Source organism: Narcine bancroftii, chromosome 1, assembly GCF_036971445.1.
Source record: "Narcine bancroftii isolate sNarBan1 chromosome 1, sNarBan1.hap1, whole genome shotgun sequence".
Taxonomy (NCBI): Eukaryota; Metazoa; Chordata; class Chondrichthyes; order Torpediniformes; family Narcinidae; genus Narcine; species Narcine bancroftii.
This window is the reverse complement of record NC_091469.1, coordinates 250,561,042-250,580,648: the sequence shown is the minus strand read 5'-3', so window position 1 is coordinate 250,580,648 and position 19,607 is coordinate 250,561,042. Positions and strand designations below refer to the sequence as shown.

General features: G+C 41.1%; 1 protein-coding gene across 4 annotated transcripts in view; it reads left to right on the top strand.

Annotated features, from left to right (window-relative positions):
• Positions 1-19,296, top strand: part of slc39a13 (solute carrier family 39 member 13) — a 72,715-nt gene extending 53,419 nt beyond the window's left edge. For all 4 annotated transcript variants that reach the window (XM_069894583.1, XM_069894576.1, XM_069894565.1 and 1 more), the window contains 3 exons: positions 4,976-5,108; positions 12,816-12,915; positions 17,511-19,296. In XM_069894583.1, coding sequence (XP_069750684.1) covers positions 4,976-5,108; positions 12,816-12,915; positions 17,511-17,583 — 306 coding nt within the window. In that variant the 3' untranslated portion in view covers positions 17,584-19,296. The remainder of the gene's footprint in view (positions 1-4,975; positions 5,109-12,815; positions 12,916-17,510) is intronic.
• The last annotated feature ends 311 nt before the right edge of the window (positions 19,297-19,607 follow it).

Here is a 19,607-nt window from a genome sequence, read left to right as displayed (position 1 = left end):
GTTTTAAGTTGGCAGGCTAATATTTTGTGTTTTTTCTCCCAGTTCATAATACTTTTGCTTTGTTTTCATTATGTTCTTCTCCACCTTGTATGTTTGTAATGTTTCATATTTAATTTTTTTGTCTGCCAATTCTCTCCTTTTCGTTATATCATCCCTTTTTACTAATTCCTTTTTTGTATTTACTTTCTCCCTTTCCAACTGCTTTATTTCCCGATTGTAATCCTTTTTCATCTTAGTCACATAACTTATTATCTGCCCTCTAATGAAGGCTTTCATTGCGTTCCATAATATAAATTTGTCTTTCACTGATCCTGTGTTTATTTCAAAATATGTTTTAATTTGGCATTCAGTCAACTCCCTAAATTCCTGTCTTTTAAATAGCATGGAGTTTAACCTCCATCTATATGTTCTTGGTGGGATGTCCTCCAGTTCTATTGCTAATAATAGGGGTGAATGATCTGATAGTAGTCTAGCTTTATAATCAGTTTTTCTAACTCTCCCTTGAATATGGGCTGACAACAGAAACATATCAATCCTTGAGTAAGTTTTGTGCCTACTCGAATAATATGAAAATTCCTTCTCTCTTGGGTGTTGCCTCCTCCAGAAATCCATAAGTTTCATTTCTTGCATTGATTTAACCATAAATTTGGCTATTGTAATCTTTTTACTTGTCTTTTGTCCATTTTTATCTAACATTGGGTCCAAGTTAAGGTTAAAATTCCCTCCTATCAATATATTTCCTTGTGTGTCTGCAATCTTCAAAAAATATCCTGCATGAACTTTTGATCCTCCTTGTTGGATGCTTATATATTGAGCAAATTCCAAAATTCTGAGTATATCTGACGCTTTATCATTGCATACCTCCCTGCCAGATCTATTATTTCCTCCTCTATTTTGATTGGTACATTTTTGTCAACTAGTATGGCTACACCTCTAGCTTTTAAATTATAGGATGCTGCCATTATGTCCTACCCAGTCTCTCTTTAGTTTGTTATGTTCCGCTTCAGTTAGATGCATTTCCTGCACAAATGCTATATCTATTTTTTCCTTCTTCAATAAATTTAGTAGCCTCTTCTTTTTAATTTGGTTATGTATTCCATTAATGTTTATAGTCATATAGTTCAACATGGCCATCTTATATCTTGCATACATCATTTTTCCACCTCTTTGCCACCTCCATCCCCCTTTTCCCCATTTTCATCTCTTCGTTTTCTCTTATTACACTTAATATATGACAACACATTTAAGACATAAAGTACCCCTGGAGTTTCCACATCACTAATACATTAACCCCAAAATTTCCCCCCCCCCCCACCTCTTAGTTGCCCCATACCCCTTGCCGGGCAACCACAACTCCTCTTTTCATTTGGGTTGCGATCTTGTTTGCAGAGTCAACTGATTTTGCAGTAACGGTTATTCCCCCTCCACCCAGCCCTCTCCAGAAAACACTTGTTTTTAACACCTATAACAAAGCTCTCTTTTTTTTTCCCCCTTACTCCCTTCCTTCCCTTCTCTTTTCCTTCTTTAGTTCTTTACATATACATTGTTTTTACATCTTTATAAATACTTTATCGCCATTCTTCATTCTTGTTACATCTCTTCTGTCCTGCAAACATTCTGCGAATTCTTGTGCTTTCTCTGGATCTGAGAACAGTTTGTTTTGCTTCCTGAGTATAAATATTTTAAGCCCGGCTGGATGTCTTAATATGAATTTGTAACCTTTTTTTCATAAAGTTGATTTCGCTGAATTAAATTCCTTCCTCTTTAAGAGTTCAAAACTTGTGTCTGGGTAAAAAAATATTTTTTGACCCTTGTATTCCAATGGTTTATTATCTTCTCTAATTTTATTCCTTGCCCGTTCCAGTATATTTTCTCTTGTCGTGTATCTCAAAAATTTTACTAAGATGGATCTTGGTTTTTGATGTGTCTGTGGTTTTGGAGCTAATGCTCTGTGTGCCCTTTCTATTTCCATTTCTTCCTGCATTTCTGTCATTCCCAGGACCTTCGGGATCCATCCTTTTATAAATTCCTTCATATCTGTGTCTTCTTCACCCTCGAGGCCCACTTTTTTTATGTTGTTTCGCCTACTATAATTTTCCAACATATCAATTTTCTGAGATAACAACTCTTGTGTCTCTTTAATTTTTTTGTCACTTTCTTCCAATTTTTCTCTGAAGTCATTCACTTCCATTTCTACAGCCATTTCTCGTTCTTCCACATTTTCTACTCCTTTCCCTATTTCTGTCATTTCCAGTTCTAACCTTTGCATTTTATCTTCTGTTCTTTTCATTTTCCTTTTAATTGCATTAAACTCTAATGACAACCATTCTTTTAGTGATCTCATTTGTTCTTCAAAAAAGACTTTATCTATATTCTGTTCATCAGTTTTACCTTTTATTTCTTTGTCCATCAGTTTTACCTTCTATTTTTCTGTGAAAATCTTGGTCTTCTTCCTCTTCTTCTATGTCTGTATCTGTGTTTGTCTTCTTCTCTTCTTTGCGTCTGTGTCTCTTCTGTTTTTCATGATGACCTGCTTGTATCTCTTTGTCGGGCCTCTTCTTGCTGGGCCTCTTTGGCTGCTCGTCTGTTGTGCTTCTTGACGTTGGTCTTCTTGTTGATCTTCTCTCCATCTGTCTTCCATGTCTGTTTCATCTCACCCTCTTCTGCTGTCTTCCTTATCCTCCAGCTAAGAGCCCTGGTGTCTGGCGTCCCTCAGCTGCTCGGTCTGTGACAGCCAGCTCCTCTGCTGCGCCCCCCTCTCGCCGGTGTCCTCTTTCTCCACTGATTGTGCACTGCGCATGTGCGACTCCTCATGCATGCACAGTTGCACACTTTTGTTTGGCTCCAAGAGCCACTTTTGTAGTGCACAGGCTGGAGGGTCGCGACCCTGTAGGGCAGGTACTGACCTCGAGGGTCGGGCGCTCCTCGTCACCACAGCGTCCTGTTCCTTCCTGCAGGTATGGCCTTCTTCCTTCTCCGGTGACTTTTTAACTTTTTTTCCAGCTGTTCTTACTTTCTCCTTCTTGGAAACCATCTTCTTTCTCTTCTCTGTATCTTTATCTTCTATTTCTTATACTCTATTTTTGTTATGCTTTACTTTTTCCTAACTTTTTTTCCTTTTTTCCTGGAGAGGGCTGGTTTTCCCCACCAGCCACTACTCCATCACGTGACTCCTCCAACAGGTTAGGACTTCATTCCATGGAGCATAAAAAAAAATAGGGAGAGATTTAATAGAAGTATCTAAAGTTATGAGGGGGATAGATGGAGTCAATGCTGTTTTTTTTCCACTGAGACAGGAACTCTAGGGTGTGGGTTAAGAGTGAAAGGTGAGATGTTTGGGGGAACCACTCAGAGAATGGTGAGAGTGTGGAACGAGCTGCCAGATCAAGTGGTGAGTACAGGTTTGATTTTTGACATTTAAGAAAAATGTGAATAGTACATGAATGGAAGGAGTATAGAGGGCTAGGTCAAGTCAAGTTTATTGTCATCTGATTGTACAGGTACAACCTGACGAAACAGCGTTCTCTGATTCTTGGTGCAAAAACAATCAACCAGGCATAACACACATATGGACAAATAATACATATGCAGGACAAGTATTATACTGTATCTATAAAAATAAACAAATATTGTTTTGTACAAATGAGAGTGTTGGATGGTTAGTGTGACTAGTTCCTTTGGTCATTCAGCATTCTCACTATCAATGCGAAGAAACTGTTTCTCAGCCTGGTGGTGCTGGTTCTGATACCCCTGTATCTCTTCCCCAATGGAAGCAGCTGAAAGATGCTATGTGCAGGGTGAAAATGGTCCTTAATGATATTTTTGTGCCCCCTTCAGACAACAATCCTGTCAATAGGAAGGAGGGAGACTTCAGTGATCCTCTCTGTCACTCTTATGGTTCTATGGATTCACCTCCGATCCATTTCTCTGCAGCAACCCAGGTCTGGGTTCAGGTCAATGGGACTAGGCAGAATAATGGTTCAGCATGGACTAAAGGGGCCTAAGGGCCTGTTTCTATGTTGGTTGTTATACTAATATCAGTTTACCAGTTGTGATCTGTATTGGGAAGGATGACAGTATTGCCCCCTACCTAGTCGGAGGACACACCAGCTGCCAATCAAGGTTTGGTCCCGCCCACCCATTAGTGCACACCTTGCCATTGGCCCAATGTAAATTACTTGGACTGGACTCTCCAGCCTGCCATTATTTGGCCTTGGTCCATTGGCTGTTGCAATTGCATTAAACCTCCCGCACTGAGTCATTGTTTCCTGCTAACAACCTAGGCTGGACCCTCCAGCACTATAAAGGAGCAGTATGTTCTTTGTTCTCCTTCCTTGCCAGCTTGTGGCCACCCCGCTTCATTCCAGGCCTAGAAAAGTGGAAGGGTGCTGGAGAAACTGTTGGTAGGATGTGCACTGTTAAAAGGGTTGGGAACGTTCCATTAGTGTCCCTTGTAGCATAGAGCCATGTCTGCACTGTTTCAAGGGGTGGTGGGGCATCATAGTGATTTTTCCTTGATCATTGTGTGCACCAGTTCATTGTGTGTTTTTATTCCCACACTATTTTTCCAACGTTTGTTATTAATTGTGCAGGTGTTTCAGTGCTACTTTACTTTCCCACTGCTGCTGTAAACTGGGTGTGTGTGTGTGTGTGTGTGTTACCATTACCTTCTGTAAATAAAATCCATTACCAAAACTTTGTCCAGAGTCCTTGCCTTTGAGACCTACCAAACCTGTTTCCTCACCACAATAGTATGTTTTTCCAACACACATAGCATTAAGTGGATACTGTCTGACTTGCCGAGTTCCTCCAGTAATTTCTTTTCTGCTCATTTCATGTACCGTAATGAGTTGACCAGAAATGAAATTCCTAGTGCAGAGGTTTGGAGTTTAAAAGCTATATCTGAATTCCTTGCTGAGAGAAATTCATATTTGTGAACTTGACCTAACTCATGACAATCATATTTCACCCACAGGTTGGAGACTTTGCCATCCTGCTTAGGGCAGGATTTGATCGATGGAGCGCAGCTAAAATGCAACTCACAACTGCCTTTGGAGGAGTGTTGGGGGCCTGCTTTGCTTTGTGTGCAGAGTCCCCAGAAGGAGCTGGTAAAGCTTTTCTTATTTTGCATGCTTTGAGTATTTGATTGTGAACTCCAAGAAAAAGTGACGAACAAAAGAGATAATGAAATTTCAGCTGTGTCCTTTTGGCTGAAATGCAGTCTAAACATAATGTGTCAACCTGCAGGATTGTGCTTAATTGTATCCTTTCTGTGGTGATCTATAACTGCCACACTAGCATTTCAGACTGCATTAGTGGTAAATTATGACCGATTTATTAGTCATCCTTTTGATCAGACAGAACTTGTTTCCATCTGGTGAAATGGTTTGATTGGAGGGAGAGAGACAAGCAGTGGCAGAATTTGCTTGTAGTTGATCTGTGGTACCTCGCATTTCAGAACACTGACATACTAAAATATCTGAGTACTAGACAAAGAAAAGGTAGTCATGGGCCTAACTACATTTCGCTTTATCTCAAATTTGCTAAATGTGCTAGAGGTTTTTCCATTATCAGATCGAGTTAGGAGGGAACTGGAGCTGGATAAACTCCGGATCATTTGGGAGGCAGAGGGGACAATAGACAGGAGTGACAGAGAGACAATAATCCTGCAGAAGGCAAGTAGCTGGGTGACTTTTAGGAGAGGGAAGGGGAAGAGGCAGTCAGTGCAGTGACCCTTTGTGGCCATTCCCCTCAACAGCAAGTATACTGTTTTCAATACTGTTTGGGGGGGGTGGGGGCGAGAAACGATCAACCAGGGACAAGTCATAGTGGTCAGGTCTCTGGCATAAAGTCTGTCTCTTCGGCTAAGAAGGGGAGAGGAGGAGAGCAACAGTGCTGGGAATTCAGTAGTTAGTGAATAGATAGGAGATTCTGTAAACAAGATCAAAACTCCCAGGTGGTATGTTGCCTCCCAAGTGCCAGGGTCAGGGACATCTCAGATTGAGTTCGCAGCATTCTGAAGTGAGAGGGTGAGCAGCCTGAGATCTGGTCCACGTTGGTGCTAATGACATAGATAGGAGTAGGGATGAATTCCTGAAGAGGGAATGTAGGGAGTTAGGAAGGAAACTGAAAAGCAAGGTCTGAAGGGTGGTCAACTCGAGATTGCTGCGGAGCCATACGCCAGTGAGGGTAGGAGTAGGAGGTTTCAGCAGATGAATGTGTGGCTGAAGAGTTGGTGCAGGGGACAGGGGTTCAGGTTTGTGGATCATTGGGACCTCTTCTGGGGAAGGTCTGACCTGTACAAAAAGGACAGGCTGCATCTGAACTGGAGAGGGACCAATATCTTGGCAGGCAGGTTTGTTAGTGCTGTTAAACTAGTTAGGCAGGGAATAGGGCAAACAGTGAAAAGGATGGTGCAATGTGCTCTGGGTTTGTGAGGAAGGACAAATGGGAGGAAGCAGAAATGTAGTCAGTTGGAGGGTTTGGAATGCTGAGTTTTAGGAGTAAAGGAGATGAACTTGGAGCATGGATCAGCCATGGAATGGCAATGTTGTGGCTGTTGCAGAGAGTTGCCTAATGGAAGGACAGGATGGGCTGATGCAGGAGTTACAAAATGGCGGCGGTAAAACAGTAGTAGATTTCGAGAGCTCCCTGTAGCGAGGATCATAAAGAATTTAAAAAAAAGAGATAACAGCAGAGACATCGGTAGGATATAGCTAGGAAATCAAAAAATATAAAGATGAAGAGGATAAAAAAAATCGAGAAAAATAGAAAAAACTCACCTCATAGAGAGGAGACCACTGATGCCAGGCCTGCCCAGAAGCAGAAAACAATGACACTGATACCTGTATGAAGGACCCCCCCCCCCCCCCCCCCATCGGGCTCATTGGAGGAGGCGAGAGAGATCAGCCCTGGAGAGACTGACCCAGGACGCTGTTGGGAAAGGGCCGCAATCGAGGCAGCAGGAGCATTGTCAGATGCGACACGTGCGGAGGCCCAAGGTTAGGGGAGCCAGGTTGGCACTGAGATGCCAGTGATGTCAGCAGCAGCTGAAGGAAAGCCCATGGGTTGGCTGTCAAGAGAAGAGCTCGCTGGAGGAGGCAAGTGAGGACAACCCGGGGCATCAGAGGGTCGCGACAGAGGTGGAGGAGGTGGTGTCAGGTGCAGAACAGCAACTGGAGAAGGCCGCAACCGAGGCAGTGGGAGTGCTGTCAGTCGTGACACCAAAGTCAGGGGAGCCCAGCCAGCACCAAGATGCTGGCAATGTCAGTGGTGGTGGAGGGAAAGACCCCGCTGGCCGGAAGAAAAAGGGAGTTGCCCAGTAAGGCTGTTCCATCCGACAGGCGTGAAGAGGTCAGGTCTGAGGGCTTTCGAGGTGTCAGCCTGGTGAACTCCAGGATCAGAGAGAAAACAGTGGGAAAGTTGTGTGGTTGGATTCCCTGGAGTCAGAAAGCGAGGTGGAGGAAGATTGAGAAGAGGAAGATCGAGGGAATAAAAGAAAGTGAGGTGAAAGGAAGCAGAGGGCCTGTTGCCTTTTGCAAAAGAAATGCTGGAGGCCATTGGCCAAATCAAAAAATCTTTGAAGACACTGGTGACAGGACGGGGGCAATTAAAAAAAGATTGGATAAATTGACAGATAGGGTATCAGAAACAGAGGAGAGACAAGAGGGTTGAAGAAAGGTTGAATGATAGGGAAAGGGACAGGGTGAGGATGTGGGAGAAGATAGATACCTTAGAAAATCTCAACAGGCAGAATAATGTTAAGATTGTGGGGGTGAAGGAGGGTACAGAGGGGAGAAACATAGTGGAGTTTGTGAAAAAATGGGTCCCAGATAAGATGGGGAGCAAACAAATTGGGAATAATCTAAAAATAGAATGTGCCCATAGATCTCTCACCAACCACCCCCGCCCAGGGCCAAATCTTAGACCATGTTCTATCCTGGTGAGACTCCTTCGCTACCAGAATAGAGAGATTTTACAGGTTCCAGTGGTGGGAGCGAAAGTGAGGGGGGGGTCCTGCTGAATTTGAGGGAGAGAAGGTTCTATTCTACCCGGACATAAGTGTGGCGCTATTGAAGTGCAGAAAGGAATTTGACCCAGTCAAAAGGAGCCTCAAAGAAAAATTTAAATTTAACCTCCTTCACCCAGCAAAGCTGAAGATAGTAAGGGCGCGAGGGGAAATAAAGTTTTTTAGAGATCCAAGGGAGGCAATGGAGTTCATAAGAACCCTACCACCACTTCGGGATTAAATATAAATAAGGGGGAAAGAGGGAATGATGGACTGTAAATATTGCGAAGAATACAAAGGAGGTAAGATTTATTCATAATGTTATTGTTTAAAGATGAATGTGTGACAGCGCACTCTCTCATGGCGAATCGGCCCTGCGTGTAACGCCACGTGGTGGGGCAGCCATGGGGAGATGGCGCTGTCAGGGTTTCTTCCTGCCTCAAGACTCCTGCCCAGTGCATGCTTGGGGCAGCGATTATGATGTCACAATGCACCAGGTGATTGAGCTCATGCTGCCCTTAAAGGGGCATGCGCTGAATTTGAATAAAAACAGTCATTAACAACTTTCAATGTGGTGCCTGAGTCTTTCTTGGCTGTGTCCAGCACCAAAAATGTATATTTCAAGTAAAGATTGAATACAGGGAGCTCAAGTTAGTGTTGGGAAGACTGAGCCGTAGATAGGTACATTGGGCACTTTTCAAAATGGCAGGGGAGTTGGTGTCAATAGCTTGGCTATCGGTGCCAGGGTAGGTAAAGGTAAATCAGGAGGTAGAAAGTGGGGGGGAGGGTATTTAATATTTTTTTTGTGAATTGTTAGTTTTAGTTTTTTGTTTGCTCAAGTTTTGTTTCAAGCACGGATGACTGCACCAGTAATCAGTGGAAAACAAATGGGACGAATAAGTGTCAAAGGTCAAGAAAGAAGGGGGGTTAAGGATATTGGGAAAACCCTAAGGTAATGGAATAGATTAATTCTCCCCTTTAAAAAAAAGAGTAAGGTAACACCCTGTCACGATAAAGCAGGAAGTGTGAATACGGAAACTGAACTGAGAACAGACGATGTGCTTTTCTTTTCATTTCAGGTTTTTGGTTCTTTTTCTTTTGGGTTTCATTTTTTTAGTTTTTTTTCTTTTTGGAAGCCTATTCATCATCATTTCTTCAATTTTTGGGTTTTGGTAGGGGACATAGGCCCCATGATGACTGGTATTGAGATAACCTTTCAAGTGTATTTGCAGTGATGGGTGTGGATAAATAAATACAGAGTGTATGTGTGGGTGTCTCTTTATTTATGGATGTGGGAAAGATTCAACTGTTTGTTGAATTCTGTGAATCTATAAAAATCAAAAATAAAATATTTCAAAAATAAAGGATTGTCTGATACAGGTAACTAGATGTCATTTTAAAAATGATAGGATGGGAGGTCATGGGGGGGTGGTGGCGAGTAGCACTGCTGGTCAGAGAGAGTATCACAGCTGCAGAAAGGGAGGAAGCTGTGGAGGAAATGTCTACTGAGTTAGTGTGGGTGGAAATTAGAAATGGGAAGAGAGTAATCACTGTATTGGAAGTAGTCGATATAGCCCTCGGAACAATGAGGAACAGATAAGTAGGCAGATTTTGGAATAGAACATAAATGACAGGGTTGTTGTTATGGGTGACTTCAATTTCCCAAATATTGGGTGGAACCTCCTGACTGCAAGAGGGATTGATGGGGCAGAATTTGTCAGGTGTATCCAGGAAGGATTCCTGACACAGTATGTGGATCTGCCAAATAGAGGAGAGGCCATACTAGATCTAGTACTTGGTACTGAACCTGGTCAGGTGGCGGACTTCTCTGTGAGGAAGCAATTCAGCGATAGTGACCACAACTCCCTGAGCCTTAGCTCAAGGCCCTTTTGCACTGCCCCTGAAAGATGGTAATAAACCTCCTTTTAACCGCTTCACTTACCTGTGTGAACACAACAAAACAGGGATGGGGTGGTCATTTTCTTCCCAGTACTTATCCTCCAAGGTAGGTAGTATCAGAACTGATGAGTTTTGCATTGGCTCCTGTGTAAAAGGCTTACCCACCTTCCCAGAATGCCAATGCTGTAATCCTCCAGGTCCCGCCTCTTTTTGCACCGGGAGGCCGAGTCCCTATGTAAAAGGTCATACTGAACTGGCTTTTCTTGGTTCAGTGTGAACACTCCAATCTTACTCGACCTGGCTTTAAACACAGATCATTGACGTGACAATTTAATGGGATCTCTGTGCAAAAGGGGTAATAGTAGTAGACAAGGATAACAGCATGGGAAAGTGTTTAATTGGGAAATAGCTAATTATGATGGGACAAGGCAGGAACTAGGGAAAGTAAATTGGGAACGGATATTCTTGGGAGAAAGCAAAATAATGAGGAGGATGTTTAGGGACCACATGTGCTGGGTTCAGGATAAGTTTGTCCCTGATAGGAAAGAAATGGTAGGAAAAGGGAACTGTGGCTGACAAAACAGGTGAGGCAGCTAGTCAAGAGGAAGAAGAAATCATACATTAGATTTAGGAAGCAAAAAACAGGAAGGGCTCATGAGAATTAATGGTAATCAGGAAGAAACTTAAGAAAGGACTTAGAAGAGCTCGAAGTGGGGCATGAGAAGGCCTTGGCATGTAGGATTAAGGAAAACCCCCAAGGCTTTCTATGTGTACATGAAGAATAGTTGGATGATGAAAGTGAAAATAGGGCCACATAAGGATAAAGGAAGCAGAGGAGGTTTGGGAAGTCCTAAATTAATACTTTGTTTCAGTATTCATATGAGAAAAAGAACTTGGTCAAGATGAGGTCAGAATAGAAGATTGTGTGCAAGGCCATGTTTAGATTAAGAAAGAAGTGCTGGATCTTCTTAAAAATATTAAGATTGATGTTTCAGGGCTGAGCGAGGTTTTTGTGGGAAGTGTGGAAAGAGATAAGTGGGGTGTTAGCTATGATCTTTGCATCCCCCTTGGCCACAAGAGAGATGCTGGAGGATTGGAGAATGGCATATGTGGTTCCCTTGTTTAAAAAAGGTAATGGGAGGATCCTGGGAATTATAGGCCAGTGAGTCTTGCATCAGTGGTGTGTAGACTATTGGAGAGGATTCTTAAGGAGCATTTGGAGAAGTAAAGTTCTGAGATAGCATAGCTTTGTGAGGGGGGAGGTCATGCTTCACAAGCCTAATTGAGTTTTTTGAGGAGGTAACAAAATAAATAATTGTAGGTAGGGCGGTGGATGTGGGGTATATGGATTTTAGTAAGGCATTTGACAAGGTCCCCCATAAGAAACTCATTGAGAAAGTAATGAGACGCAGGATCCATGGAACCTTAGAAGTAGTGGACAGAATATATTCTGCCTGAATGTTGACTAGTGGACTTCCGCAGGGATCTGTTTTGGGGCCCCTGCTTTTTTTGATTTTTATAAATGACCTAGAAAAAGCAGAAGGATGGGTCAGTAAGTTTTCAAATGATATGTAGGTTTGAGGAGTTGTAAATAGTGTAAGTTACAAAAGGATATCATTAGGATACAGGGTTGGCAGAGAAGTGGCGATGAAATTCAGTCTGGATAAGTGTAAGATGATGCATTTTGGAAGGTAAAACCTGAAGGCTGAGTACAGGGTTAATGGAACGATACTTAACAGTGTGGAAGAAGAGAGGTATTTTGGGGGTCCAAAACCATACATCCCTCAGGATGCCACACAGGTTGATAGAAGAGTTAAGAAGACCTTAAAGCTGAGCTTCATTAGTCAGAGGATTAAGTTTAAGAGTTGAAAGGTCATGTGGAAACTCTCCAAATCTCTGGTAAGACCACACTTAGAATATTGTGTCAGTACTGGTCACCTCATTACAGGAAGGATGCAGAGGAGATTTACCAGGATGTTGTCTGGATTGGAAAATAAGTTTTGTGAGGCAAGTTTAGCAGAGCTTAGACTTTTCTCTGGAGCATAAAAGGATGAGAGGAGATAATAGAAGTCTACAAGATTCTGAGAGGTACAGAAGCAAAGGAGCAGCAAAATCTAGAAGACATCTGTACAAAGTGAAGGTTAATGAAAGTTTAGGGGAGACATCGAGGTAAATTTTTTACATAGACAGTGTGGGTGCCTGGAATGCCTTTTCAGATATGTTGGTGGAAGCTGAAACATTGGGGGCATTTAAGACACTCTCAGACACATGGATGGAAATAAATGGAGGGTTACTAGGTAGGACGAGCTTCAGTTTTTTTTGTAGGAATATATAGGTCAGCATAATATTGAAAGCGTAAAGGTCTGGACTGAGCTGTAGTGTTCTATGTTCTGTCAGATCATCAGGCTATTGAAGTGCTCATTATGCTAAATTTCATTTGTTAAATAATTTTCAATTGTACCAAGAGTTGTCACCATAGCTATATGTGGCACTCTGATGTTATTTAGCTTCTCATTATTTCCAGCTTTTGAAACACAGTTTTGAATCTCCAACCTGTCTTTGTCTTGCTTACATGCCCCCTTTCCTGCCACACCGCAAATTCTGTGTAGCTTTTCCCCATCACCCCATCTCTCACTCCAGTAACCTGTGTCTGTCTGCTTTTCCCCCATCCTCAAAATTAAATGGTGTTTTTTGATTCATCACCTAACACCTTTCATCCTCAATCCAACTTTGGAAACAACAATCTGTAGAGATATTATCATTTTATGGTTCTTGTGTACTGGTCTAGAAAACTACTTCTACAAAATGTTGGCATATAATTACTGAAATTTTACAGCTATGGAAAATATCAATTATCTTAGTAGCCTCTCTTTGTAATTCTAACATATCAGTCTCTTCAATTTTACAGGGGGCAGTGTAGCTTGGATTCTACCATTCACATCAGGAGGATTTCTATATATTGCTCTAGTTACTGTGGTACCTGATCTCCTTCAAGAGACAGATGTGTGGTAAGTAATTGGTGCCAGCATAGACTTCAGAATGGGGTTTTCATTATTCTGGAATAGGTGGGTAAGCAGATAAAGTATGATATGTTTATTCCTCATAAGGAAATGAAATTGCTTGACTGTAAAAGAAATTACTGCTATCTTCATTACACCCTAATGTTAACAATGAAGATGTGTTTGCAAAGCTTAATGCTCCTTTGACAGGACTGAACATTCTTATAGATGTACATGTATAAACAGTTTCTTGACTTATTTATGACTGTTATTTAAACAAAGCAATCCACAGACAGTCCTTATTAGAACATTTATGTTTGTTCCATTGCATAATATCATTGCAATCTGTGTGCATGGAGGAAAGAATAGAGATGTTTTCAGAACTGTATAGAGTGCTAATCAGACTATAACCTGAGTACGGTGTACAGTTCTGGTCACCAGGTTCTAATGTATATCAGCTTTTCTACCAAAGGTAACAGTTCATCTTTACCAGCATTTAGTTTTATTTGCCCATTCTACTCCCACCTACTTATACTGTATGCCATTGATGTGTATTATTTGGCTTCTCACTTTACTATGGCTTCCAAAGTTTATGTCATTTACATTTCCAGAAACTTTGTCCTATACACTCAAGTTTAAATCATTAATGCATATTTTAAAAAAGCAGTGATCCTGTAATGAGGCTTGGGGATCTCCATTTCACTTGCCTTCAATCTGAAAAACTTTTAATGGAACATAGAAGAGTACAGTAGAGAAACAAACACTATGTTTGTGCTGAACATGATGCCAAATTAAATTTTTATCCTTGTTTGCCTACATATTATCTATACCTACCTATTTCTAATATATTAATATGTTTGTAAAAAGCCTCTTAAACAGTAATATCACTACTACCCTAGGCAATGTAATATAGGCACCTACTACTGTTGATTTAAAAAAACAAAAATCCCTTACTACTTCTTTAAACTTTCACCTTAAACACGTCCTCTAGTAATTTTACATGTTTTTTTTTACCATGAGGGAAAGATTCTGAATGTCTATCACATCTCGGTTTCTCATAACTTTATTAACTTCTATCTGGTCTTCTCTCATGCTCTTTGCTCTCGAGAAAACAACTCAAATTTGTCCATCCTCTCTATTAGCTCTAATCCAGGTAGTGTCATTGTTAATCTCTTCTGTACCCCTTCTAAAACCTTCATCTATGTTTTCTATGTTGCTGTTCATTGTAGCCTATGGGACATTTTCTGTATTTTTGAGCAATATTGGATTTGGGTGAAATTTGTTTAGACAGTGTTTGTAAAACTCAGGACTGTGAAAGCTGGCACCGAGTAAATTCAAGGCAGAGATTAAAAGATGTTGCATTCAACATTGCTGCTGTCACAACCACAACCTTGCTCTAAATGTTAGCAAAATTAAGGAAATGACCACTTCAGAAGGGGGAAATCAGGAGAACATGAACCAGTCTTCATCGAGGGGTCAGCAGTGGAAAGGGTTAAGAACTTCAAATTCCTGGGTGTCAACATCACTGAAGATCTATTCTAGAGCCATCATGTTGATCCAATCATGAAGATGGCTTGCCAGGAGCTACACTGTTTGAGGAGATTTGGAACATCAACAAAGAGTTGAAAATTTCTAAAGGTTTACTGTGGAGAACATTCTAATTGGTTGTATTACTATCTGATATGAAGGTACAGGAAAAGACTGCAAAGAGTTGTAAACTCAGCCAATGCTGTCATGGGCATCAGTCTTCACTCCATGGAGAACATTCACAAGAGGCGGTATCTTAAGAAAGCAGCCTCTAACCTCAAGGACCCTCACCACACAGTCCATGCTCTCTTCAAACTATTACTGCCAGGAAGGAGATACAGGAGCTTGAAGATGATCACCCAATGGTCCAAAAACAACTTCTTCCCTTTTGCCATCAAGATTTTTGAATGGACAATGAACCACAGATACTGTAGCAATAGAGTGCAAGTGACACTTTTGACCACTAGAGAGAGTCAGAAACTAGGTTGTGGCAGCTTGGGTTGGATTCAAGAAACATTACATGCTACCAGGAGTATGTATGGTACCACGAGTGTGCATGGTACCAGGAGTGTAAGAAACACAAGGAGTGTGCAGAGTGTGTATCAGTCATTACAGAGATGTGAGAGTGTAAAGGCTCCTGATGCTGTACATTGCACTGGAAATGTCGACCACAAGTGGAAGTTATTCCAACAATGATTCATGCTGTACTCTATAGCACTCTATAACAAACCTAATGCACGGAAGATTGCATTACTAATTAATGTGGTGGGATCTCCAACGCTAGAGGCTTTTAATACATGTGTTTTTGCTGAGGTAGAAGACTAGGGAAAGTTCGACAAGGTTATCAAGATGTTTGATGAACACTGTTCACCAAAGAAAAATGAAACATTCAAGAGGAACGTGTTTTGCTCGCGCACGCAGCTATAGGGAAAGTGTTTTGATACTTTTTTTAATGAACTTAAAATTAAAAGCAAGAACGTGCATTTTTGGATTGATGCAAGATTCAATGATCCGTGATCAAATTGTGTTCAGAATTATTGATAAGAAAGTAAGAGAGAGGTTGCTGCCAGAAGCAGAGCATACCTTAGCTGGAGCTGTGAAGATATGCCATGCCAGTTAATTAGCTCGACAGCACGCAAAAAAATTCAGTGAGAGTGTAAAAGCCAGTGAAAACAAAGGCATAGTCACAGTGTGTGTCACACACATAAACAAAAAACAAGATATAGGAAACAACAAAAAGATGGAGAGACATTCAAGTGTAAATGATGTGGCATTCAGCATTCACCAAACAATGCCCCACCTATGGAAAAGTCTAATAAGTGCAAAGGGCAGAATCACTATGCAAAGCAATGTTTTTCCAAAGGGAAAGAATGCACACTAGAGAAGAGACAACACACTATAGAAGAAACTGCTCTCAGTGACACACTTTTCATGGCTGTGGTAGTACAGAAAGATTCTAAACCAAAAGATACTGAAAACTCAAGTGTGAACAGAGTTGAGCAGGAATTCTTTAATTGCCTACAGTGACAATGGACCATGCTGCAGTTGTAGAGAATTCCCGAACTTTGCAGAAAAGTATGATTTTCGGCATGAGACTTCAAGTCCTCTGTATCCCCTGTCAAATGGTAAAGCAGAGAAAGGAGTTCACATAATTAACCAATTGCTCAAGAAACCACTAGACAGTAACTCAGATCCTTATCTAGCTCTATTGAGTTACAGAGCTTCACCACGTGAACATGGCATGTCACCCACTGAGCTTCTGATGGAATGTAGACTATGCACAACACCTCCCTACTCTGTAGACCCAAACAAGAACAGAGATGTCAAATGAAAACAAAAGCATCTGCAATGAAGTCAAAAAGTAAACTATGACAAGTCATCAAGAAGTTTAGGGCCACTGGCACAACATGACACAGTGAGACTCAGAGATTCCAACACTTGGGACAAAAAGGCCACTGTTCTAGAGAAATAAATCCCAGATTTACTGTCAGAACAAAGGATGGTCAAATACTGAGGAGGAATCGAAGGAGCCTGCTGAAAATGCAAGAGGCACTGCAGGAATAGACAAATGAAGAAGATCCAGCCTGCACATCAACAGAAGAAACACCACCAGTGCTAGACGGTAGTGGAACAGCAGAACCGACATAAGCACATGTGTTAAGAAGATCCACACATGTTATCAAAGTACCTAACGCTAAATCTTTTAAAGGAAGAGAACTGCACACTTAATGTTTGTGCTGCTGATGTTTGTGTTAATGTTTGTGTTGAACTTTAAATTGAAATAGATACTGTATTTGTGTGTCATGTTGTTAGAGCTAGTGGCACTACTGACCACTAGAGTGAGTCAGACTAGTTTGTGGCAGCTTGAATTGGATTCAAGTTGGATGCCTCTATACTGTGTGAGTTCCTTAGCTAATAAAGTATAGTTGTTTTAAAAGAACCCAATTTCTTTTTATTACAATAAAAGAAATATCACAGACACTACCTCACTTTCTCTTCTTTTGCACAAATCTCTGTATTTTTTAATGTCGTTTATAGCAATATTTTTACCTAAAATGCTGCTGCAAAACAATGAAGTTCATGACAATAAATTATGATTCTCAAGAAATAGCGTGACATGAAAAACTGCAGATGCTGGAATCTAGAATGAAAAACAAACTGCTGGAGGAACTCTCCAGGTCCAACAGCACTTGTGAAGCCAAATGAATGGTCAAAGTTTTGGTTGAGACCCAGCAAGATTATAAAGGGAATGTAGTCCGTATAAAGAGGTGAAAGGGAAGGGTGAGATGAGTGGCAGATGATGGATGGATACAGGTGAGGTAAGAGAGACAGCCCATGGATTATAGTAATTGGATGGAAAAAATTAGCAATATTATTAAATGATGGAGCAGCTTCTAAAGGTGCCTAGTTCACTCTTGTGTTTTATGTCCTGAAGCCAGCAAGCAATTTTCCCTGCACCAGCTGATAAATAATTGTGAGAAAGAAATTCTGGGGAATCATATGCATTTAGTATGTTTGCTGCTTAGAGTTTAGCTTGTTTGTGCCTACCTAGTTGACCTCTAAATTCTTTGTTTCAGGAATTCTGTGTATCAAGTGTTGCTGCTTTGCAGTGGGATTGCAGTCATGATGCTGGTATCTGCCATTGTCTAAACGATCCCTTGAACTGATCTTGGATCAGGATGTCATTATAGTGGTGCCCATGAAAAGGTAACCTGAAGCTAGCGTTATTTACATAATTGATTAGCAAGACCAAACATTAAATCAGAAAGGAGAAAAACCAATTCATTCATTCCTCTACCACCTTCACCATTGTCTCTTGTAAACAGAGTTTAACAGAGGGGTTACCTTTAATGACTGACAGTACCCAAACACTAAACCAAAGAAAAACACAACAAACCCTCCAGACATAGGTCACATATCTACAAACAGCCTCTACGTAGTTGTCAATCCTTCAATGTCTGGCAACCATGGACCTCTTAGCTTACCTGACTAGCTAGGTGGTTGTTGTGTACACTTTAAGAAAAACCATGGATCTTTCACCCTTCCTTCCAGCCTTTACCTTTTCCCTTCCACCAGTACACTCCATAGAAAAGGAGGAAGTGTGCCTGATGAACCGCTGATGTGATATTTATACCTGGTCAATGAATCTTACAGACTTGGATAGCAGCAGTAGGTAGCATTACTGAAATATTTGTAGGTGTTTAATCAACTCATGTCTATCTTCAATGTTGTCTCTGTAAGAAGGTGGACACACCCTCTTTGGGCCCACAAGGTGACCTGGTGGCTGTAACTGAAGCTCTTTTTTTCTGCCTGACCAAATCAGAACAAGTCATTGTGAGAGAACAATGAAAGTAACTTGAGCCTGAGCACATTGCTGCTCTCTCTTTATCTCCACTCCCCTCATTTTTCTTTATTGCTATACACCAACTCAAATGTTCTGCTCTGAGGATTTGAGCTGAATTCCTGTTGCACTGTGGAATTGGGCGAACATGTTCAGTGACCTCAGACTTTCATACTGACTTTCAATGTCTACAAATAAAGGCAAGTAACTTCCTTGCATGTGTGGTGTTTGAAAAGCACAATGAAAATGACCCTGAAACCTGTTTTTCTTGCCCGCATCAGCCAAAGATATTTTTCGTGTGCAATGAATGCCCATTTGTTAAATTGGTGTAACAATGCCATCTGTTAGATCAAACCCTTTGTATTGCTGTACCAATGCAATTCTTCATCTTATTAGGAGGAAGCAAATGCTCCTCATCCTGTGTATTCAGGTGAGACCTGTGGTCTGACTGTTATATCCTGTTAAGTTAGTATTAATGGTGCTGTGTGCTTTAGTGGGGATGCTGCTCATTGCAGATACAATCTACAGCTATGCACAAACTCGTCAGTAAACTAACTCTCTGCACTTTCTTTTTTTTGAGACATAGATTTTATTTTGTGTATTCTTGTAATAAAATTTGTATTTTCATTTTAATTGTAAATATTTAGCATGAAATATTTGAATAAACTATGCATATTCAGTTTGTCTTGTGTGCACCCAGAAGTGAGAGAAATGTTAATACACCTGGGAATGTCCAATCTCGGAAGCTAAACAGGCTCAGGCCTAGTCAGTACTTGGAGGGGAGACCAAGTCCTGCAGGTTTCTGTGAGGGGCATTGGACAAAGTGATGACTCTCTGCCTTATGGAGGACAAAAGTTAAAGAATTCATGTATGTTGCGTTCTAATGTAGTATTACATGACAATAGTGAAACCTTTTACCTTTATCCTTCCACTGTATTGTGAGAAGTTTGGAAGGATGGTGGTTACATCAATAGGGAGAAGATTTGAAGTGATGCAACATAAACTGATTTCTTTGCAACCAATATTGGAGTGATTTTTTTTTTAACCTAGTTCTTGTATGGAGTACACCAACATTTCTGTGGCTAGAGTTATATACTATTTAATGAATAGGTTAACATCACAAGATCATAAGACAAAGAAACAGAACCAGGCCACTAGGCCCATTGAGTCTGTTCTGTAAATCTACACTAAACTACTCTACTCTAGTTCCAATTTCTGGCCTTTTCCCCATATCCCTTGATGCCCTCACTAATGAAATACTTGTCTATTTCTTGTTTAAATACTCCCAGTGATATGGCTTCCACTGCTGTATGCAACAGTGAGTTCCACAGAT